At 37.4% G+C, this 24,708-nt stretch overlaps 1 protein-coding gene across 1 annotated transcript in view; it reads left to right on the top strand.

Annotated features, from left to right (window-relative positions):
- Positions 1-2,517: 2,517 nt before the first annotated feature.
- The window catches only part of LOC121424437 (terminal uridylyltransferase 7-like), a 45,064-nt gene continuing 22,873 nt past the window's right edge, over positions 2,518-24,708 (top strand). Inside the window, 10 exon segments of the mRNA XM_041620123.1 lie at positions 2,518-2,638; positions 8,649-9,559; positions 11,125-11,241; positions 12,114-12,291; positions 15,370-15,510; positions 17,666-17,741; positions 18,164-18,404; positions 20,743-20,917; positions 21,620-22,422; positions 22,985-23,081. Coding sequence (XP_041476057.1) covers positions 8,687-9,559; positions 11,125-11,241; positions 12,114-12,291; positions 15,370-15,510; positions 17,666-17,741; positions 18,164-18,404; positions 20,743-20,917; positions 21,620-22,422; positions 22,985-23,081 — 2,701 coding nt within the window. The 5' untranslated portion in view covers positions 2,518-2,638; positions 8,649-8,686.

Here is a 24,708-nt window from a genome sequence, read left to right as displayed (position 1 = left end):
TTTTGATCATTGGACTTCATTAACGGATTACATGTGCATCTCCATAATCTTTTCAAATGCAGATACTGCACCTGTCCTATCAAAGATTGCCACTTCATCCAACTTAGAGGCGTCCAGCTTCCCACAGTTTGATATACACATTTATCTTAGGGGCGTTGAATGATCAATGTCAGTTATCATCGATTTGGTGTTCCATTCGATGGCTTGATCGATAGAGCAGCCTCATATTATAAAAGTAATCTCTAATTGTTGAAATCAAATCAATATAGTACAAGACAGTACTCCGCGGAGGCAGTTTGTATCAAAGTCATCGTGTTTGTGTTTTTGAGGTATGTCCGATTCTCATGTGACAGATCCATAGAGAAAACCTAAACTTTTTCTAGAAAGAGAATCTGCAGTCTGACCAGATCTTGTTTCTTGCAGGTATTAAAATGCTCGGAGTGTACCTTTTCAATACCGCAGTGAATTGTGTAATCTCCCCTTGGCCATTTATCGAACTTCTAATATTCACACATCTTCATATCTTCATGAGATTAGTTCTAATTGATAACTAAGATATCTTTCAGAGGATGGTGGGTTCCTGACATGTTTAGTGTTCCTGTATGTAATAATCCACTTCTTTTGATCGGTATTAAACCCAGCAGCATCCAATAGCTTACCCAGCTCTGATAGGCTACATGCGAGTCTGAGATATCACCATCAACGTCTAGGTCGAGAATTTCTTCGATTTTAGAGCCAGGAGATCTCTTTCTATGAGGAAAGCAGTTGCCTAAGTTATGTTTGACTTGTCACCCGGTTTTGATACCACTGAACACGTCATTCTTCTTGGGAGACTGACAGTCTGCTAATAATTTGGAATTGATGATTCTGCACTCCAATGGCTTTCCTTGCCAACAGAGGAAAAGCTTATTCATCACTGGCATGCAGTCTCCTGTGACAGTCTTTATTGGCAATGAAAGCATTATCTTCAACATATTTTGTTATATATCTATATATATATTATATATCTATAGGGCCTGTAACACGAAGCTTAGCAATGAATGTAGAACAGTTTTCTACGTTTGATTCTATTGACTATGATGTACAATCAATCGTCAAAATCAAGTGAATGATTTATCGCAAACTTTTGTGTTAAGGGACCCTTAACGTAACCGTTCTTAAGGTTTTCGGAAGGGGCAATTGTCAGGTACGCGTTAGTCCAGAGCAGAATGTGGATTTAATGAGAAATTCTGAATTGGGGCATCAACTTTTTCCCACCAATCATTTAGTCAACAGTTTATCAATAAATCAACTCATTCAATGTGCAAAGTGATATATTTTCTAAAAGTCGAGATATTAATGAAGAGAATGATCTCAGTATTGTGTTTAATAATGAGAGTCGGGAGAATAGCGGGTAAGATGGGACTAAGTATAGGTAAAATACGTATTTTACCTACTTAGTCCCATCTTACCCGCTATTCTCTTCCTTAATATCTCGACTTTTAGAAAATATATGTCAGTAGTTTGAAATGACATTTTAGATTGTGGTTTCAGCCCCCCCCCCCCCGTTTCCAATATGGTGCGTAAATAGAAATCATGCACTTTGGGGCCTGTCAGTTTCACCATAGCTGAGGTGTGTGAACGATATGCCTACTTTATTGATGTTACCTGCATTTTGCATAATATCAAATCTTCAACAAAAAAAATATTGTCATCTTCATGATGTCTAGATAAATAAATGATTTCAACAAAGATTGTCCACTAGCTGGCACTGGCGTACCTAAGGGGGGGGGGCGGGGCAGACTGCCCCGTCTCATAATCATGCAAGGGACGTACCCCTGCCCCCCCCCCCCGACGAGTCACAACTGATCCATTTGTCATGTAAAAATGCAATGAAAACATACGTGTGCCCCCTCTTTTGAACCTGAAGACTTTTTTTTTGCTTGTCAATTTTTTTCGGGTAAGAAATCCTTTATTTTTGGTTCAAGACCTTTTCTTTTTTGCTTGTCAAATTTTTTCGAGGACGAAATCTCCTCCAAAAAAATCGCACCCCCCCCCCCTTTGGAAAATTCTAGGTACGCCGCTGCCCATGAACTGGGCAGTCACTAGGCTACGTTAAATAGCCTAATTTTCAAAAACGAACCTATACCATGTATGACTGCATTAGTCGAGTCAGAAATGGGGGTTCCACGGTGCATCATCATAATATATTTTTGACCATTTGTTTGTCTTGACTGAAGTGTGGTTAATGAATGTTGATGCCATATTACCTTTGCCAAATCGTGTCCCATGGGGTTCAAATTTGACAATACTTTGGCGGCCCTCTCGGATTTTTCATATGAAAATCAATTATTTTCATATTTTATCTGACAATGGGATGATATATGCATTTCACTAATGAAATGATATATGCATTTCACTATGTTTGGACCGTCCGGTCAATATATATTGAAGAATAAAAAATGAAAATTCATCCCATTATTGTCATGTTTTTGGTCCAACAATGCTGCTCGCGATACATCACGAACGTAGAGGGTGTCTGCCATCAAGTCGAAATACACCGGACAAATGGCGAAAGATCAAGGATTCAAGAAAGAACAACACAACAAGCAAGACTGCCTCTGATCTGACCGAGTACGAAATGAAGGAACGAAAGGAAGTAAGAATATTTTAACATTATTTGATGCTGATTTATCTTGAGATATGGGAAGTGCTTGTTTCGTTTTGAAATTAAATTTAATTTGAATAATTTATAGAGCTAATCCAGCAAAACGTCCCTGGGCTGGACTCGGACTGCATTTGGAGTGTGAGCGCTGCGCAGTAACAATCGGAGACCGTGCGCAATTTCTTCTCATGCAAACGTATTGATGATGACACGATTTCTTGTTAAATGTATTCGAATAGCGTGTGGGTGAAATCACCAGTACGACTCGTATCACAACTGTTGTAATTCATGTTTTGCTAACCCAGGGAGCTCCGGTCACTCATTCAATGAACAATGTTATGATACAACCTTGTTCTCTGTTCCTTCTCCCTGTGTGGTGAAATAACTTGTTTGGCCACTCATTCAATGAACAAGGTTATAATATAACCTTGTTCTCACTTGTTCACTGCTACCATCTGGCCTGTGGAGAATCTACAGGTAGGACTATGGTATGCCAATGCTGTATAGAGCACACACTTTAAAAAATCATTAAAATATCACTTTCGTGACCAAAATTACTAATTTCCATACAGTTGCAATTTATTTATCATTAGTAATGTGGGAATAATTTTTGTATTCACCAGAGCGCTCAAAAACTTGAATTTTGGGCATATTTTTGTGTACGCCCTCTATTGGTGGAAAGTAATATGGCAAGAAAATTTTCATTTTTTTATCTCTATTTTTAATTAAGAATAAATTATATAAAGAATCAAATTTAAATAAGAGCCAAGCAGTATGAATTAACAGGTCTAATGGAAGCTGTCAGTGTAAAAAAATCAAGCATTTGCCCCAAAGAAAAAGAGAAAATAAGCCAAACATTGCCACCCTTATTTTGTCACACATGGAGATATAACTGAGAACAAGGTTATATTATAACCTTGTTCATTGAATGAGTGCTTGTTCTCAGTTATACATGTATCTCCATGTGTGGCAAAATAAGGGTGGCAATGTTTGGCTTATTTTCTCTTTTTCTTTAGGACAAATGCTTGATTTTTTTTACACTGACAGTTTCCATTACACCTTTATCATACAACTTGGCTCTTAAGTAAATTTGATTCTTTATTTCATTTTTTTCTTAATTAAAAATAGAGATCAAAAAATGAAAATTTTCTTGCCATACTTTCCACCAATAGAGGGCGTACACAAAAATATGCCCAAAATTCAAGTTTTTGAGCGCTCTGTGAATACAATAATTTTTCCCAAGTTACTAATGAAAAATAAATTGCAACTGTATGGAAATCAGTAATTTTGGTCACAAAAGTGATATTTTAATGATTTTTTAAAGTATGTGCTCAATACAGCATTGGCATGCCATAGTCCTACCTGTCGTTTCTCCACAGGCAGAATGGTAGCAGTGAACAAGTGTGTTTGGCAATGCTTGGCTTATTTTCTCTTTGGGACAAATGCTTGATTTTTAAATTGTACACTGTCAGGTTCCATTAAGTGTAAATTACAGCTATTCATCATATAACTTGACTCTTAAGTAAATTTGATTCTTTAAATTATTTTTTCTTAATGCCATATTACTTTCCACCAATAGAGGGCATACACAAGAATATGCCCAAAATTCAAATTTTTGAGTGCTCTGGTGAATACAAAAATTACTCCCAAGTTACTAATCAAAAATAAATTGAAACTGTATGGAAATTAGTATTTTGGGTCACAAAAGTGATATTTTAATGATTTTATAAATTGTGCGCTGTGTACAGCATTGGCTTATCATAGTCCTACCTGTAGATTCCCCACAGGCAAGATGGTAATGAACCTTTGAGTGGCTCTGGCCTGCTTGCGGTCCGGAGCCCAGGACTCGTCCGTGTAATATTTAGGCAGAGGATACTCTCCAAAATGGGGTAGAATTAGCCTTGAGCAGTAGAGGCACACGGCAAAAATTGGAGACTATCTCCCATGAGAGGGATTATCTCCAATATCAGAGACTATTGTAAAGAATTTGGGTATCCAATTTCAGAGACGGTCTCCAGTTTGGGAGACCAATTTCCCTTGTTTGCATTTGCTTCAAAAGGATTACCTTGGCGGCAAATAAAAATGTGATAAGCAGATTCCTCATGAAAAATCACCCCTTTTCACCTTCTACTTTAAAAATTCACCGTCTACGTCTAATGCATATGAAGATGCAAAAAATATGTTAATAAAAAGGTGAAAAATTAGAGGTTTCTTACCAGACCTATCTTGTGTAGATCCCTCGATCCATTCGTAAACACCGCACATACAGCTTGACCCTTGAACCGCTTCGTTATGACGTATGTACTTGGGTTCGATAAGCGATGTTACTAAATGCCGTTTTGAAGAAAAAATTATCAATAAAAATTATTATTACCGGTACCTATCTAAGGCATTTTGGGAGATGAATGAATGTCATATTTCGCTCACTACTCAGGGGCCGCGGAACCAGGGGGGCTGGAGGGCTTCAGCTCCCCCACTTTAAAAACAGTTCCGCGGCCCCTGCTACTTTCAATCCGAGATCAACGAGGTAAACGTTTGCCATGTTGCCCTCCCTGGGCTTTGCCCATAGAAATTCTGTACGAAATAGAGGGCAATATGAGGATATCCTTGTTTTCTGGGCTGATCCAGCCCTAATATAGGACATATACAAAAATAAAGGGAGAGTGTCTGATCTACTAAATAATAAATTACTAGTATAATAGATCTAGAGCTCTAAAATAATTGCTAATTTTTTTTTCATGCTTAGAATCATGGGTGTGGGTTGGTGTGTGTTTGTGACTGTGTGGTGGACTTGGATATACATGTATATTAGTTAAAGAAATTAATTCATTATTTAATTTCGACTCCATAATATCCTGTTTATATCAGTACAAAACTACACAGGTTAAGTAAGTCACATGTTACACGTTCATGTACCCTAACTTTTCCTGCAGTTCTTTTAAAATGCAGGTCTTCACGAAAATTGCATTTCTCTATGGGGAAGTCTAAATTTGGTGAAAAAGTATTCATGAATAACTTAAATATACATCACAATGACAAAATCATCCAACTTTATCGGTAGTTTTAAAATTAAAAAATAAACTGAAATGTAAACTTTATCTATCTGAAACAGAAAATCACCAGGCCTTTACTGATCAAATTGTCCCCCAGAGCTCTGGCAGAGAGAGCTCGATCAGACTTGCACTTAAGTGTCAGTGTGTGCGTGAGTAAAATCCGGCAGCCTCCTAAAATCAGATGGTGCCTCGTTTGATGATTTACTGTCTGATATTTACCCCTCCCTTAGAAAAATGAAACAAATGATTTTTCAGTAATAATTCACAACTGAGGTAAGTTATTTTGAATGTTAATAGGCTCTGTTTTGACAAGCAGAGCTGAAGCCGACATGACGACGGAATCACCAATGCAAGGTTATTGTTTTTAGACCAAAAGCTTCAGTCTCTGTATTTTGGTAGTTCCGCCGAACTGCGTTGGCTCCTATCACCAATGCATAGACTGAAGAGTTGTTGGCCCGTACATACAGACAACGTATTAGCAGTAACGTTAGATCTAACATTCGACAGAAACACTTGTGTGTACGTAAAATGTCACATAAAAAAGAAATTACAACCGAATTTACGAAAAAAATATATAAAATTCAGAAATAACATACCTTAGACTGCAGTTACCGCTAATTCCTTTCAAATGATGATCAAAACATAGTCATCTTCGATCCTATCGTTGGTCAACGTAAGTTGCCATCTTGGATGACGTCATCATCCTTAAAGACGTTGTTGTTATTTTGAATAAGCAAACTAGTCAGTTTTGACTATTGTAGCCTTGTTTATAATTTGCTTCCCTTTTTTCAAAACACAATCATTTCTTCGTTAAATCTATATCAGTAAGAAAAGTAAAGGAAAGAAAGGAAAGAAAAGTTCTTAGAAAATCGTGCAAGACCACCTCTCCTGGCCTGTAAAGCACGTTATCCTGACAAGCCTGCTGAAGGTGCATTTCGTGGGTGTCTCTGGAGTACAAAAAAAATTGTATTCCCTATGTCTCTCAACTGTGAGCAGGGGGCGCTCTATCCGATACCTCTTAGAACTTTGGTTGGCATTCTGCAAGTGAAATTCACGTCAAATCAGATCAATATCAACATTAAAAAAAACAAACTATTTTTTGTAGAGTAGAGTAAATACTGACATTCAAGGGCCATATGATAAAGTGAATGTGACAAGAAAAGTGCACACAGACTAATATTGGTTTAAAACATCATCGATTACATCATAAACAATTATCCCCAAAAATATGAATAATACACCTTGATCAGAAAAATGTTATGGTCACTAAGTATAAGGATTTGCTATAATTCATTTCTCTTTAGTCTATTACACACTGTTGTAATGGGTGCCATCCTAGCAACCAATTTGAAATATGAGTCCTTTTGAAATATCTAATAAGTGCACTATTTACCAGTCACTTTATATCGCGATATGTGCCGCAGCTTTGCGATTGTAGATGTGCGTGTGTTCGGAACTTGTCGCTCGCATTGATTGGCCAGGATATCAAAAATTCTAATCGGAAAGCCTTGATAAAAGCACAACTTGTTGAACGTAGAGGGCAGCAACACAGGGCTGTCATCGGTAACGTATATTTTCTTTGGATATGTTTAGTATCCAAAGAAAGATTATTGTCTAACGAAAATAGTGGGCCTTCGTTCAAGATTTGTCATTTTAGAAACTAAAAAAAGATTTGTCATTTTAGAAACTAAAAAAAAATTGAGACAAAACCTGGTCGCCCGAATTGGTGGACCTGATTACACATGCAGGCTCGCACTAACACACTACTGTCAATGAATGGGGATGATAGTAAAATATCAGAAATTGTTAGATAAATCCCCAGAAAGGACGGTTATTCCTGTCTAGGTTATTAGATTCTGGGATTTATCTTGTGTGCAATTTGAACTCCTTTATCACAGAAATGTGATATCCCCAGGGGAAATGTTGGCATTGAAAATTACACACAGCGGTAATGATAATGGACCCCTGTATACATGCAACTGTTTCCCCGCAGCGGTGTGGCCTGCTTTTTTTCCATACCATGTTTATGGAAAAACGTACAGAAAAAAGACGCATCTATTTGAAGCTGTCACAATTTTCGCTATTTTCAAGGCTTGATATGATTTTAAAAACATAATCAAGATAGATTAAATAATTGATTAGTGTGTTGGTAAGAAATTGCATTTTTGGTGGCTGGTACTAGAAAATCTTAAGGAGCCTGGCTTTTTCAATTACTTTCTAAGGAGCCCGCAGAGGTTTTAGGGAGCCATTTGCCTCCGGGCTTCCACTAAAATCGAGCCCTGGTGGCGGCCACGCATTCTTGCGATGTTTTTGAATCAGCAGTGAATTTATAATAGGTGTTTCACAATAAGTTGAGTATGACTTAAAATTGCATGTGGAATATAACAAATCACCACATCGATCAGATCATGCATATGTGATGTGCACTACCTCGTATCCATCAATTCAGATTACAGGTTAAAATGGCATACATGTGCGCATTGGTATTTAAGTGGGACTATAAAGTCACACAGTTTAAGTCTTTGTGAAACAGTTCCCTATAGTCTTCTGTATGTTTGCATCCAACATAGAACTACATAAGATTAGAATGGTAAAAACACCGGGGAAATGATACAGACTCCTCAAAGCCCACTGTTCTAATAATAATGATAATACAGGTTTTGTATAGGGCACATATCCACCATGCTAGCTGCTCAAGGCCCTCCTATATTACCCCGGCTAAGCTAGTCGGCCGATTCTCGTGCGCACAGCTTTTTGAGGAATTTCTTTCTGCCGGTACCCATTTACCTCACCTGGGTCAAGTGCAGGAAAGTGTGGATAAATTTCTTCTACATGTATGTTGGATGCAAGCACGCAGGATATTTCTCTGGTTACACTAACTGCTTTATGCTCATTTTTGCCACTTTGAAATTATATTCTTACCTGGATTTTATTTATCTCATTCATTTGAGGCAGCCCATGCCTAGAAATCCAGGTCTTGACAAGTGACATGGAAAAGAAGGATACTGGTAATCATACCTGTACCAAGTTATCTTCTAGTAAAGGGGCTGTTTCACCCACCAAGCAATATTCGCCATCTGGAAGTCCTCATACACCTCAATCCAAGGGCAAGGGTGCAAAAAAGAGTGATGTTTCCAAGGACAGACCAAGGGTGCAGAGCAGACCTATGGACAAGCAGAGAGCCCCGGATACCACGTCCAACCAGACCAGGAATTACCAGAAGAAAGAGAGAGAGAGGGAGAATCATTTAAAGGCCCCAAAAGGCATTGTAAGCCCAAACTCTAGCCAAGCAGGATTTGATTCATTACAGGTTACCGTCAATGGTGATAAGCAGGGACGTTCTGTCCAGAAGCAGTCTGCCAAGAAGATGGAACGGAACTATGCCAAGAAGATGGAGAGGGGTATGGTGATGAAGAATTCAAATGGGAACAGTGCAGAGGAAGCGAAATGGGGGAAACCAGACCCTAACAGTGTACAGATTCTTCAGAGGGAGGGTAAAGCAGTGCAGGAACAAGCAGGAAATACAACCCCGACCAAGCCTGGCAAAGGGAGTGGCAAAAAGAGGACTATTGATAGGAAACCCCTGGGTAAGCTTGTCAATGCAAAACTCAGAGAAGGTGAGGAGGGTTCCAAAGCTACAAGTGGAAGGACAAGCCCAAAGAAATCTGGTCAGCAGCCATCCAAGGAACAGCAGCCATCCAAGGAACAGGAGAGACAGCCTGGATGGAAGGTACAGAATTCTGATAATCCTGCTGCAGACCAAGAGTTACGAGGTGGGAATGATAGTGCTGAACCTTGGAAAAACAGCACGGAGAAGCAGGAGCTTGAACTTGAGAAGACCTATATCTTCAGGCTTACCAAAGTAAGTCCACAGAGTAGTATAACAAGATATTTATGAACCCATTCCAATGGTTCCTGATACATTTATTCAGCATCCCCTCAACACTGGAACAATCCATGCCATTGTATAAAACAAGCAGATTCAAAAGACAAATTTAAATCCATGATACCAACCTACTTTTTTGTTAAATAGCCATTTTCCTTTGCATATTTTGCAGCTCCATCAACTGGCTACCATCTACTGTGACCTTATTTAGACTAAAATTCCTCACTTTTTCCCATTTTTTCATAAGATAAGCACTCAGAGACCTTCTTTGTCATAATTATTAATGTTAACTGCCATTCCATGCCTGAATTTATTTTTGTAAAATATTTGCATTCATGGAACCAGGGAACTACATGTATGCACATTCTGTATGCTATGTCTTTTGAGTAGGTTTCAATGGTAATGACACATGGCCTCTGAGCTCAAACCTACAGTGCATGTACATTAAGCCACCTGGGGCCCGTAACACAAAACTAAGCAATGATCGTAGAACATTTTTCTACGATTGATTTCATTGACTACACTGTACAATCAATAGTTACAATCAAGCGTGCGATCAATCACTAACCTTTGTGTTACAGGACCCAGGTCAAATCTAATGCACCGTAATAGCCATTCAGGATTTAAGAATTCAAATCTTTAAAATGGCTTATCCAGAAGAGTATGTACTGGACTTTTAGTGTAAACCAAAGTCTTCAAATTTGACCTCTAATTGACCAAATTTACAAATTATTTAGGATTGCTTGTAACTAGTCATGTACATGTACATAATGTGCTTGAATGAATTCCAAACTTCAAATTCCTCTTGTGCTTTGTATTTCTTGCTGAAAGAAGTTAAAACAGGGGTGTACATGTAGGTGATCAAATTTAATAATACATTATTCCAAAAGTTCATTGCTGCCATATCAAACTGAATAAAAAATGAAAATGAGCTTTTGCCAACTTATTGTCAGATTTATGTAGAGCTTATTGATCGTAACTGGTGGGTGTTTCATAAAGCTGTTTGTAAGATACAAATGACTTTACGCATGACTGGTGATCCTTTCTCATGCCAAGTGATATATCCGTATGTAATTGACTTACAACCCAAGATCATGTTCCAGTTGTGCTTAAATTTGTGCATAACTTTACGAACAGCTTTATGAAACACCCACCAGTATATGAACTCTCCAGTATGTTGTAGGCATCAAAATGTGTTAGGGTAAGGCCATATATATAACAGAGTATATTTCTTTAATCCAGCATATTGGTAATATTACAAATGGGCACAAAAATGATAATGGTCAATGAAAAATGGCATTGAGGCCAGTCATTAGAGCATTCAAGAATGTGGTCTATATGTACATGTACGTGTAGCTGGCCTTGGATTAATTATATGCCTTTTAACTGCTGCTATTGCTTAAAATACCTATAAATCATGTAAATCAGCTCTTATTTTTTGAAAAGCAAATTCTTACACATAACAACAATGATGTACATGTACTGTACATGTAAAGATGTACAGTGTATTTACTATATACTACATGTATTTCTTTCTGCAGAGGAGCCTGAAGTTTCCAAGAGCACTTTACTACTGCAGACTCTGCAACTATCACATTGACACCTTGCCACAATGTTGGTTACACATTGATCAATCTAGGCACAATAGACTGGCAAAGGTACGTTAATCTTTGTTTTCTAAAAGGGCTGTCACATCTGGGACCTGTGACATATTAGGGCTTGCGATGAATTGCGAATATGGAACGACCACTCTGATTGGTTCCTGCAGTATTTCAAACAAAGTGCGCATGCAACAATGATATTGATTGGTTATTGACCTTTAGTGATGGATTGCAAACCTTTATATTATTATTGTAGATCCCCAGATGATTTGCCAGCGTAAGTACTATATACATGTAGCTTGCTGACATATTTGTAGCAACTAATTTTATCATTTAATCCCTTTTCTGAAGTAATCATTTTATTGATCTATCAAGAATTGATGTCTTGATATCAATTAATCAACTTTGGTTTTAACAATTGGCATTTAATTTCAAGAATTGAAATCATGATATCAGTAAATAAGATAATAATAATCAGATTTAAGTCCAGCTTTTCATGTAGGGTCCATCGGCATTCACTAGCTAAACCATCCAGGTTAGAAATCCCTATATAGATTGTACTTTGTCAAAATGAAGTTATTTGCAAGTGATTTTGACATGAGATCTGACAACTTCATAATTTACAGGGATATATTCGAGGCCAGTAGTCACAAGGCTACTGGAATCACCTCCCATGTACTTTGCACACATGACTTGGCCGAGGTCAAGGCCAAGGCCAGCAAACTGTGGCCTCGAGGCCAGCCTTGACTGCACCCTGTTAATTTGCAACACCTGAAGTAAAAGACATACATTGACATGCATGCAACTTCAGTCTGAAACATGACTTGAAGTATTAAAAGTGGCTGTTGAAAGTCAATTTAATTATTAAGCATCTCTGTTTATCGTTTGAAAATTGGTGAATTTAAGAGAGTTTTTCTTTAACATTAAAGGCAAAGGAGTCAGAGAATTTCTTCAAGAACCTTCCTCTGCCTTCCAAGTCCCATGCCAGAGCACTTACCAAGCTACTAGAGGATGTCACAGAGGAACATGCTTTGACAGGGAGAGAACTGAATCAGAGAAATGAGGTCAGGCAGCGGGTAGAAGATGCTCTACAAAGCAATTTGCCAGGTGAGATTATGAGTCGGCTATTCTGAACACCACAGGCTTTCTGATTCGATTGGAATCCAGTAACACTTTCCTATAGATATCCGGGACGAGTTTACAGGGGAAGTTCACCCTGAAGAAAAGTTTGTTGTAAAAATAGCAGAAAAAAAAATTCAAAATCTTGCCGAAGGTTTGAGGAAAATCTGTTAAAGATTACCGTAAGAAAGTTATTAGAATTCAAAGTTTTGGATTTGTGATGTCATAAACGAGCAGCTGCCCCATATGTTATGTAATATAAAATGCATGAATTTCAAATTTTGTATGGTTCCTGATGACATAACTTTGTTTCTATTCATGATCAGGTGTGAAATGATTTGTATATTGATATACAAAAACTACAGTAAAAACCACTTTCAATTTTCTGAGAAAATGAAATTTCATTAATTTTTTACCATTCGCTACGTAGGAATGCTGCTCGCATATTACGTCACAAATCAAATAATTAGATAAATTGTTAATTCTTTGATGAATTTTTCTCAAACCTTCGGCAATATTTTTTCTGCTATTTTAACATCAAACTTTTTGTCAGGGTGAACTTCCCCTTTAATGCAAATTCTATCTTTGTTTCATACTGAGGCAGTTCAGGCCGCTTCCAGGGCCCATTTCATAAAGAGTTGTAACTTTGCCATTATGGCAACTACAGTACTATGGCAACAGGACTCGGCAACCAATGAAAATCAAGGTTACCATGGTAGTTGTCATAATTGCAACGTTACAACAGTTGTAACTCTTTATGAAATGGGCCCCAGGTGCTCCAACAATTAATGCTACTCGGATCTGTTTGGAAGATGAAGATGAACAATTTCTCAACAAAATAATCATTGGAATAATATGATTGTGTTTCCATCTTAAAATTCTTTGAAGGAGTCATTGACAACGATTTTGAGATGCTGTATATGATGAATGATCTCTTGACTATTTAGAGATTATAAATTCTAGCAAGTCACTTCATGTCACAGCAATAAAGCACTGCACTGCCAATATTTAGAAGTTAGGTGTATTATTCATTTGATGAGGGCATAAATTTTGATTGCATGCAGCGGAGAATCCAGGTGGCTTGATAAAAAAGTGGCAGTTTAGGTAAAAGTTTATTCATTATACTCCTGACAATGCTGTTCATATTATGATCATTGCCTTGTTGGCAGGTCATACCACATTATATTAAGTGTATCTACATGTATGTACAGGGACTCCATGTTGGTACATACATGCATCGTTGTACATGTACCTGTGATATTACAATGAGTGGGGAATTCCCACTCTTTTGCCAGGTGATACTAGTCTGAAGGCACAGACCCTAGTTCGTTAACACCGGCTATATCAGTCTGAATAGTAGCCCAGAAAAGACGCATTGGAATTGTGTACTGCTGTAGTGAAGTTGTTCTTTATCCAGGAAAACTCAACTTCTGCTACACTTCCCCAGGGCTTAGAAAGATTGTTCACGTGTCTGTGGGGGTCTATGTCTGGAGACTGTACATGTAGTCTCTGTTTATGGACAGTATATGGAAACAGGATGTACTAGTAGATAACTACATGTACATGTAGGCCTGGTGTTATGAAAACAACAAGTGTGGGATTAAATCATTTTGATTAGACAATAGCATAAAATGATGAAAGAGAAAGTAGAAATACATCTTCACATGTACTATATGAACAAGAAGAATAAGATTTTATGTACGTATGGTTAGTGACTTGTTCTTGTTCTAAATGTTTTAACATAGTCAAATGTAATTTCCTGCAATCCTGATCAAATCTGGACTGAAATAAACTTCATATTCAGATGCCTATTAAAGGGGGAGTTCACTCTGACATAGTTTATTGTAATATTATCAGAAAAAATAATAAAAATATACTGCTGAAGATTTCAGAAAAATTCATCAAAGAATACAGAATTATTAGAATTTTAAATCATTTGACTTTTTACGTCATACATGTACATGTATGCGAGCAGCTTCCCCAAATACTGTATGGTAAAAAAATTAATGAAATGTTATTTTCCCTGAAAATTTCTAATGGTTTTTACTGTACCTTGTGTCTATCAATAGGCAAATAATTTCACACCCATTCCTAAAAAGAAAACAAAAATGAATCATCACAAACCATTAAAAAAAATGATATTTATGCATTTTATATTATATGGGGCAGCTGCTCGTAAAATTCTGATAACTTTCTTAATCTTTAAAGACCAGTTCACCTCAGAAGAAAGTTGATTTGAAACAGTAGTGAAAAATCAAAGAAGCATAACATTGAAAATTTTATATTGGATGTAAAATAAGCAAGTTATGACATTTTGAAGTTAAGCTTATTTTTCACTAAACAGTTACCTGTATGCACAATTCAATGATATTCAAGTGAGAGAATCGTTGATGTCCCTCACTTTTTCTTTTGTTTATTATTGTTTGAATCATACAATATTTCAATTTTTACCGATTTGACAATAAGGACCTTCTTGACTGAACCACAGAATTTTAAAACAATGGCAATTCCACATGTTCAGGGATGAATAAATGTTTGTTTCACTTGACAATGAGAAAATTATGTTTCATATTTCCTGTAATAAAATACAAAAGAAATATTTGCATACTGACCCGGATGTGAATATACTGTAACGGTTTTGTGATATTAAGCAAAATTTTAGAATGTCATAACTTTCTTATTTTCCAACTGATTTTGATGAAATTTTAGTGTTGTGATTGTTTCATTTTTCTCTTTTTAAAAAACCAAACCAACTTTTTGTTAGGGTGGACTTGTCCTTTCATGGATTTTCCTCAAACCTTCACCAATATTTTTTCTGCAGCTTTTACAACAAACTTTTCTTCAGGGTGAAATTCCCCTTTAAAATCTGTTTCCATCTATTCAGCTCCCCTTTGGCTGTGATACGGGTCCAAATAACCTGGCTCTATTAGGGTTTAATAAGCCAATGAATCAAAATGATTGAGAATCTGATTCAGCATGAGCGATAACGTCACTATTCTTTAGTAAAGTAATCTGGAACTTACAAATGCCTTTGTTAAATACTTCTCTGGGTCTTTTGTCCAACAGAATGCAAAGTTAGGATCTACGGGTCATCACTTAGCAGTTTTGGTTTCCATGACAGCGACATCAACTTGGATGTTGATTTCCCAAATGAGAAGCAAGCATCCAAGATCCTGCTTGCAGTCAGCCAGGGCATTGCATCCAAGGGTGAGAAAATCAGATGATAAACATGCTATCGATGATGTCGACGACGATGATGGTGATTATGGTGACGGTGATGGTGATGATTATATAACAAATTGTAGAGGTTGTGATGATGAGGAGGAGGATGAGTATGATGGTGATGATGGAAACACTGGTGGTGCTTATGATGATGATGATGAGGGGAATCATGACGATGATGATGATTATGATGGTGATGATGGTGATGATGAGGGCGATGATTAGTGCGATGTTGTCGATAGGCCTGATATCGACATTCATGTCGATATATGAAGGATTTTCAATGTTCCCGACATGTCGACATGCACACACCCACATTGACATGTAAACATGAAATAAAAAGGGTTCTAGCCTAAAGTCATGAGTGTATACCTGAAAAGGTAGAAGCATTTATCCATAGTAATTGGCGCAATTGAAATGTTTATTCAGCTTATAGCAGCGCATTAGATTAAAAAGGAATGCCTGCGAGCTGTGCGGCAGCAGAAATACGTCAGTGCGGGGCCCTAGCCCGACCATCATTTGATAGACCTCCATGCATATGCAGCACCAGCGAGCTTAGCACGCAGCATTCACTGTACCCATCACTATTCAATGTGCTTGATAATACGCTGCTCCTCATTGTATTACTTTTCACATAGACGTGAGCAGCAGTGAACACATGTTTTTGTCAAAGTTGTGACCGCCGTAATGGAGCACTTTATACTTCATTTCACGAAGTCACAGAAAACTTACCTTCCTTCGTTTGGAGATCGTTGTACTGATCACCGCAGAATTGGTACTGAAATTATCGATCAATTTTTATTATTTTTTATTGTCAATTTGAGGAGCTTGCTTTTGCAGCACATGTGTACCAGCGCATAATACATAATGATCACTGTTGCAATTGGTGATTCTCAAATTGGCTCCGAGTGTTGTTGCGCAATGCTTTCGAGACCGGATCGTGGTACAAACACTTGATTCTTCAGAATAAATGTGGATTAAATTGATGATTTTGGAAGTGAATTCACTCTAGCTTAGTCAAAATATGTTTTCTCCGAACTGAGCCTGTACAGTATTATAGATCTAGATCTAGTGTGGGGATATCACTCGTGTCAAGGTGAATACATATGTCATTGAGAGAGCATTACGGTATGTGCCACGATCGAATGATTGTAAGGGAGCCTAGGCTAAATTACTGTCCCTTTTTCATGTTGACATTGTCGATGTCGGGATTAATTTTTTAGCGTCATGTCGACATGGATTTTTATTCCCAACAGCACTAGTGATGATTAGGATGGTGATGATGATGATGGTGATGATGAGGATGATGATGATCATGATGATGAGGATGATGATGGCGATAATGATGATGATTATGATGATGATGGTGATTAATTACGATTGCATAAAGTTATTTTCTTATTGTGTGTAAGGGGTTATATTTCTGAATGAGGTGATGAAGATGAAGAAGGAAATGGGAAATAATAGCCATGGGGTTGATTTGAAAAAAGACATCAATCATGATGACAGGGCTCCGTGTCATTGATAGTGATGGATTCCAGTAAATTGTAGTAAATGTATTTCTGACTCTCCTATAATAATTTGATCCAATTCATTAAATGCCCAAGCCATGATAACTTGGATGTACTTTAATTTCAATATGAACTATAGAATAGGAACAACTAGCATCAGACAGTGTTCTAGCTAGACCCATTTTTAGTGGTGGTCGCTATTTCGAGTTGGTGTTCTTAAAGCCAAAAGTGAAGGAACATCAATTTAATAACAATCTGACATTAGTTAAACCTTTGAAATTAAACTGATATTTATCAAATATAAGAATGTTTTTAATGTAAATTATGCAAATAAAACAAGATTAAAGATGAAAATTAATGCAAGTGCAATTCCTCTTTGCAAGGAGTTAGATTTTAAACACTTTTCATTTGAAATTAGTAGTGGACGGGAGCAGTGTTTTTCTTTATGGAATTGCATTGTTGTGATGTTGGTTGATTTATTTGTAATAATATGATCATTTTCATTGTATGATGATGACAATACTGATCAAAATTTGATGAACAATACTGAAAACTATCACAACACAAGATATCATCTGTAAACCTTACTTTCCTTTTGTACTCTTTTTTTTTCACTATCTGTACTGTAGTGGATGAACATTTTACTGAGTTTGAAGCCGATTTTGAGGGAAAGCATCCTTGTGTTAGATTCAAGGACATTGAATCGTAAGTACATAACTTGAATGATTTTCTTCATGTAAATTTCAGTGATTTCTGTTTGGGCGATCAAAATAAACATCGCCCACTGCTTCCCAGAAAAAAATTCCTACTTATTTTTCAAGCATAGGCAAGTGATTTGTGGCGTTTCATTCATGTTGGCATGAATTTAGTTTTTCTTCTACTGGCATATCATGAAATGAAAAGTTTATGCATAGATGAGCGTATACCTACGCATTGTGTAAGAAATGAACAATTCATCATTCTCATTTCTTTTGTATTATGAAGAATGGGAATCAGAGGATTTTGGTTAGTACAGATTTCTTTGATTCCTATAGATTTTTCATACCTACCCTGTAATGCCCTTAACCGTTAAACTGGAGCCTCTAGGTTTCCTCGGGCAATTCATTCTCTCTGTTTTCATCTTGCAGAGGCTACAGGTGCGAGCTAGGAACGGGTAATCAGAACGCAATCCAGAGTTCGCAGCTGATGGTGGAGTACAACGAGTGCGATGGACGCCTCAGACCTTTGGTCATGGGGCTACGCTATTGGGCAAGGATGTGTGGTATCGACCAGCAGTCCATCGGGGCCATGCCAGCCCATACGTTTGTTTTGTTGGTCATTTATTTCCTCCAGCAGTGTGAGCCACAGGTCCTTCCCGTTCTCCAGCAGGTAGGTGCTTGAAGGTTCAAACTGCTTTAGAAAAGCCAGAGTGTCTAATTTTCTGTTTCCTTCCATGGTTTTCATTGAAGCATGTGCTCAAAAAAATTTCTGTTCTCCAACAAGTTGGTATTTAAATGTCCAGGGGGGTGTTTCACAAAGATTTAAGCATGACTTAACCCTGATAAGGCGGGGGGGGGAAGGGCTGATTCAGCCCCCCTCAACATAAATCCCCGCGCAAAGTTTTTTACCGCATCGCTCGCTGACTTTTCACTTTCAAGTCTCACACAACTTTTGAGACCAAAATTGTGACCCTGGGTACTTGCTTTCGAGATTACACAACTTTTCGTAAGTGCATGCAGACCCCAAATAGCTCAAAAATATGAATTCGTGTACAAATCCAATGCAGTGTTTTGAACCAAAGTTCATTAATGTATCATTATTTTTCCTTTTCCTGTTTAAAATCAATTTATTTCATCTTGTTTATGGTCAAAATAAAGTCCCCGACAATAAACATTGAAAAAAACCATCAAAATTTTTTTTTCGAAAAACAAGGAAATACATAAGAAATTTAGAAAACCATAAGAAATATAAGAAAATAAATGTGATGTTAAATTTGTTTTTACAGTAAATTTGATCAGATTCCTATAAAGTGTCTGTGAACCAAAAATTAGCCTTTTAGGGGCATTGTTTAATTAATAAGAGCAAACTGCTGATTAATATAATTAATTAGCAACAAGATTTTTCGCGGAATTTGATCTGATAGTTTTGTAGATTATGGCATTGGTAACGCGTGTGCCAATTTTCGTCATGATCTCATGATTGATGGCCACCATCATCATAGGGGGGCTGAATCAGCCCCCCCCCCCTCAGTCTTAGGCGTCGTAATAGCCCAGTCTATTAAGTGTTTAGTCGCTCTTAAATGCTGACGCGTACATGATATGCAACGCGCAATCTTATTGATAGATATGCAGTATTGCGTTCTCATGACACAATCTGACCAATGCGGTCAAGCCTTTCATACCGTACACAACCCGGTATTTAAGTGCGACTCTAAGTCACACTTAAATCTTTGTGGAAACACCCCCCAGGTGAGTGTTTCATGAAGCTGATCGTAAGGTTATACATGATTTTGCACAAGACGGGAACATGTTCTTTAGGTCCTAATTCAATTACATACATGTAGGGATATAGCACAAGAAAGGGTCTCCAGTCTTGTGTAAAGTCATTTGTAACTTACAAACAGCCTTATGAAATACCCATGAGATTGCTTTACAATTTAAACCTGTCTTTACAAGTCAAATATTCTTTTTTTCTTTGATATGGTTTGTACTGAACTTTCACTAAACAACCTGTTTGTCCTACAATGGGGGGGGGGGGGAGCTTAATGTCCAAACCTCTTTAAAGCTGGTCTATCCATTTTTTTTGTCTTGTGAAAGTATAAGGGAAACCGTGAAATGTCATAACTTTTTTTTTATTTCACATCCAACTTTGATCCCTTGTGTTTGATCTTTTTTTGTATCCACCCTCTGTTTGGGGATGATGACTTACATTATAAAAAAAGGCCCAATCAATATACAGGTTTGAATTGAGCCTGAACCAATATTTACTATATACTTTATATATTATATATATTTACTTTACTAGCTTCTTGTGATATAGTTTGATTTTATAGCTACCCTATTTTCTGTGAGAGGCAAACAGGAAATGACTCTTGATAATAGGAAGTATATACTGTTAATGCCAAGTTTTTGCTGAATTTTTCCCGGATGTTTTGGTTTCCTTTTATGTTAATTTGTATTTCATGAGCTTCCAAACCACTTCTTGTTCAAAATTAAATGCCTCAAACAGAAGATATTGTATATTCAATGAAAATAATATTTTTTATTCATCTATTATCGGATATAGTGCTTATTATTTTTCACTTGCCTGAGCATATCATTTGTATAAGAGATACAAGTTTTTTTTTATGCCCGGTAGATGTTTGATGATTCTATTAGGGCTGCGTCATGTCAAAAACTTTTCCCAGATCCCAAACACAGCTCACCAATGAGAATATAGTAATCCAGAAAAAAAAACATGTTTAAACATTTTATGTAGAATACAGTTTGTCAATTTATTTATCTCCTACTGTTTTCTTACCCCTATACCACTTTCCCTCTCACTCTATGTGCATGGCTTTTTGCTATCTGTCTGTCTCTATCTCCTTCTCTCTGTCTCTGTCTTTCTTCCGTCTGTCTGTCTCTCTCTTTCTCTGGTTTTTCTTATATCTGTCTGTTTTCATCTTTTCTCTCTCTATTTTTCTCACCCTCCTCTTTTTCTCTTTCTGTCTCACTTCACCTCACCGCAGAAGAATGACCATTTCAAGACACAAAACAAGAAGTCTGTTGGTGAGCTGTGGATAGACCTTCTGCGTTACTACCTGGTAGGGGTCAACATCGAGGAGATAGTGATCAGTATCCGCCAACGAGAACCTGTCCTGAGAGCTGACCTTAAGCTACCCAACAGAAGAATAGCCATAGAAGGTAAGGGACCTGTTACACAAAGCACTGTAATCAAATGAAACTGAAAAAAGTAATTGCAAGTCAAAAATTGATATCTATGTATTGAATAGAAATCAGTTGACAAGACTTGGCAAAATCTGTTGACATGTTTGTTAAGCCTGTATAGTATTCTTGTGACCTATGTTTCCCATATCATAGGTGATTTGAGTTCAATGATATTGGATGAATTAAAGATCTACCATTGACACTAAGGTGGATGCCTGTCTAATGACACAGCCAAACGTGGCATTGACTTATCGTCTCTGGGGCCCGTTGCAGAAAGAGTTGCAATCAATCGCAACTCTAAAAATCATGCAAACTTGATTTTCAACCAATCAAAAGCGCGCATTTGGAACTTGCAATTGATTTTTTTACTTGCATTTAAATGCAACTCTTTCTGTAACGAACCCCTGGACTGTTTAATCCTTGTAAGGTGTGGGCAACTCAGAAAAGCTGTACTTTAGAATTGTGGCAATGGACACAATTGCACACTGTCTGGAAATTGTCTCTTATTCCTGTACAAAACTCTTTCTATGCACAAATCTACATTTAAGCTCTTTCTCAGCTGTTCCCAAAGTTAAGAAATATATTGAGATACAAGGTTTTAACAGCTGACAATGATATCAAAGATGCCATACATTCACTTTAGTCCATCTTGTTTTCCTTTTGTGCCTACTCATGTAGATCCCTTTGCAAATGGGAAGAAGAATGTAGCAAAGTCCCTCACTACTGCTTCAGTGTTCCAGTACATCATGGATCGGTTCCATGATGCCCTGAAGTACTTTGGCATTCCACAGAATGGACTCTCTCCGAAGAGAAATTCTCCTGGACAGCCTTCCGTGGACAGTTCAGTGAATGATAGTCCAAGAGAACGTGATAGTGATGCGAGCAATTGTAATGAAAACGAAGGACACTCCAGAGGAGATAGGGTTCCTGCAGGGATAAGGTTAAATAGTTCCGAAGACCTTGGTATGGATGGAGATGACTGTGACACAGCAGCTGGGATTGGTGCTAAACTAGCTGAGATGGTCCTTACTGAGGTAGAATCAGAGGAACCTGAAGCTGTTGGAACATCTGATGAGGATAATCAAAATACTAGGCGAACAGGGACTTGCAGCCCCGAAAGGTTATCTAGGACTGATGAAACAAGAACGTTAAATACTAGTCAGAAATCAGACTCATCAGGGGAAGGAAACAGTGCAAATTCTTTGCCGCCTGAAAAGACTTTGCCTTCCTATCAGGACACCAATGGTGCTGCTGAATTAGATAATAGCGTAACTAGTGCTTTCATTAACCAACTTGACAAATCGTCAAGAAATATGGACAATGCTTTGGCAGGAGACAACATGTCAGATTCTAGAAGCGGTCAAAGCAAAGGAGAGAGTGATGAAGAGTTTGTCTTTACCTTTGACAAGGAGATATTGACAAGAGGGGAAACTGTTCAGCTCATCTGTACCAGCTGCTTGAAAGAGGGTCATGTTAGTAAGGTAGGTTTATTGATTTTCGTATAAGTAAGTTCTTTGATGTTCAACAGTGAAATAACTTCCTGCCTTTGGGTCATTTCATAAAGCTGTTTGAAGGTTACACATGACTTTCTGCATGACTGGTTATCCCTTCTGCAATATTGTATCCCTATGTAGCTGTCTTAGCACCTAAGAACATTGTTCAGTCGTCCATATCTTATGAACAGCTTCAGGAAATGTAATTTATTTTTTATATGTATTTTTTAAAGAAAAGATGTAAAAAAGGAATATGTATATTTGATTTCACGTACATGTAAACAATACACAATGATATGTGAATTTGTAATGTCATAATTTCAATCGACTTGACACCTGGGAAGAGGTAATATTCTCGTTATAAAATTTTGGTGTCCAGCTGCAGATAGTATGACTATCATGTACATGTTGTATTTTCAATTTCACAGCCAGATAGGCAACCTACTTATGTGGCACAGAAACAAATATTTACACCCTTGCCATGCCAAACAAAATATTCCTTGTTTCCGAAGCACTCGTACTTCTTCTTGTACTTGTCATTTCAATGCAGGATTGTCCGGATGATACTCTTCCTCCCCTTAAGCCCCTCCCTCCGATGGATCCTAAATTCTTGGAGTGCATCAGCAGAGTTTGTGAGGAAATCCTGTGTAAGTTGACTACCCCTTTCAGTAGGGTACCAGGGCAATTACATCAGAAAAATTGCTTTTTAGCATTTCGTTTTGTCCTTGCATAAAATGCCCTTAATACCACACTTTTGTGTGTGGCATGCGTGGAATAAAGGCCCTTTGCAGCATGCATAAGTGCATTGTGTAAGGGCATTTCTGCTCAGATCCGGTGCATGAAAATGTTTTGCTACGGGCATTCTTGCACCAACAATGATTTCTGCATCTTTTATAACATATCTTGGCAGAGCATGTTAAAAAAACATCCACAACACAACTTCAACAGGAATCTGTCCATGGATGCTCAAGATGTGGCTATACAGTGCGTATCAAAAAAAGTTTACACTTAGAAAAGTCCTGTAAAATTATGCATTTGTAATATCCTGAAGATTTTTCAACATTTTCACATTGATCCATTTGTGCAAATGATGCAGTATTTGGTACCCTGGGGTACCAAATAATAATCCGCCATTTTGTTGAATTATTTATTTTATTTTTTGCGCTGTACCCTGGGTTACCAAAAAATGTGTACAAGTATATTTTAATGTTTTGTACAGATTTTTTTTTTCTTTTTAGTGATCTTATGTAACAATTAATGCATGCAAATGATAACTTTATTCTATTTGTTTACTATTATTGGCATTAGATTGTATCAAAGAAAGGAAATAGGCGTTGTGATCATTGTCCCCATTCATTGTCATGATTGTCGCACCGATCGTACGACCGTGATCACCATGACAACAATGTAACTGTACACTATTACAACACGAGATGGCGCTGCACAACGCCGTACCCCGGGGTACTACGGTACCCCGGTGTACGGCGTGGTGCATCAAATGACAATATAACTGTCGAAAAATATTTCCCCTTGAGTGAGCACCACTTACTTTTGAAAAATTAGTGAAAAATGATTTGTGCAGAACTTTGAAATAGATATGAGAATAAAAGTAGAACCTAATCATGAAGAACACATGGAATTTAGCTAGTTAAATTGATTTGAAGATATCTTTTACCTTTTTAACTTGTTTCCTTGCCCAAAACACTTCGAAGAGTGCATTGCGCTCCACCCCACTCCCCACATACTGAGGGCCATCGTGACCATATTTGCTTTGCACTGAACTGTGATTTACATGAAATGGCTTAGGCTTGATTTTCATTTTGTAAATCATTATCAAGCTTTGGGAAAGGGTGGAGAAACAAGTATAAAATGAAAAATGACATGTAAACCCACTTTAAATGATAAAAACTTAGTGAACAAATGCTGGAGATGTCTGATATAAACTTTTGTTCAGATTCAGTTATATCCTCAGATCCAGCTGGCACAAAAAGGGTAAAGGTTGTGCTTACTTAGTGTTGAAATTTCAATTGACTAGAAGTGCAAGGGAAATGTGTAAGAAATGTTTTGCAGGGTAAGTTTTACTTCGCCCTTTCTCGTTGACACAGCGTGAAAACAAGCATTTATGCACAAACAGATTTCTGCGAGATTACAGATATGGACAGTGTTCATTCAAGTATAACATTCTGTCAAAACTTTTACTTTCATTGGATAGATGAGACCTAAACCCAAGATTATATGTGAACAAATTACCCACATGTTGTATATTTTTTAATT

This window comes from Lytechinus variegatus, chromosome 11, assembly GCF_018143015.1.
Source record: "Lytechinus variegatus isolate NC3 chromosome 11, Lvar_3.0, whole genome shotgun sequence".
In the NCBI taxonomy this organism is placed as follows: domain Eukaryota; kingdom Metazoa; phylum Echinodermata; class Echinoidea; order Temnopleuroida; family Toxopneustidae; genus Lytechinus; species Lytechinus variegatus.
This window is presented reverse-complemented; position numbering and strand designations above follow the sequence as displayed.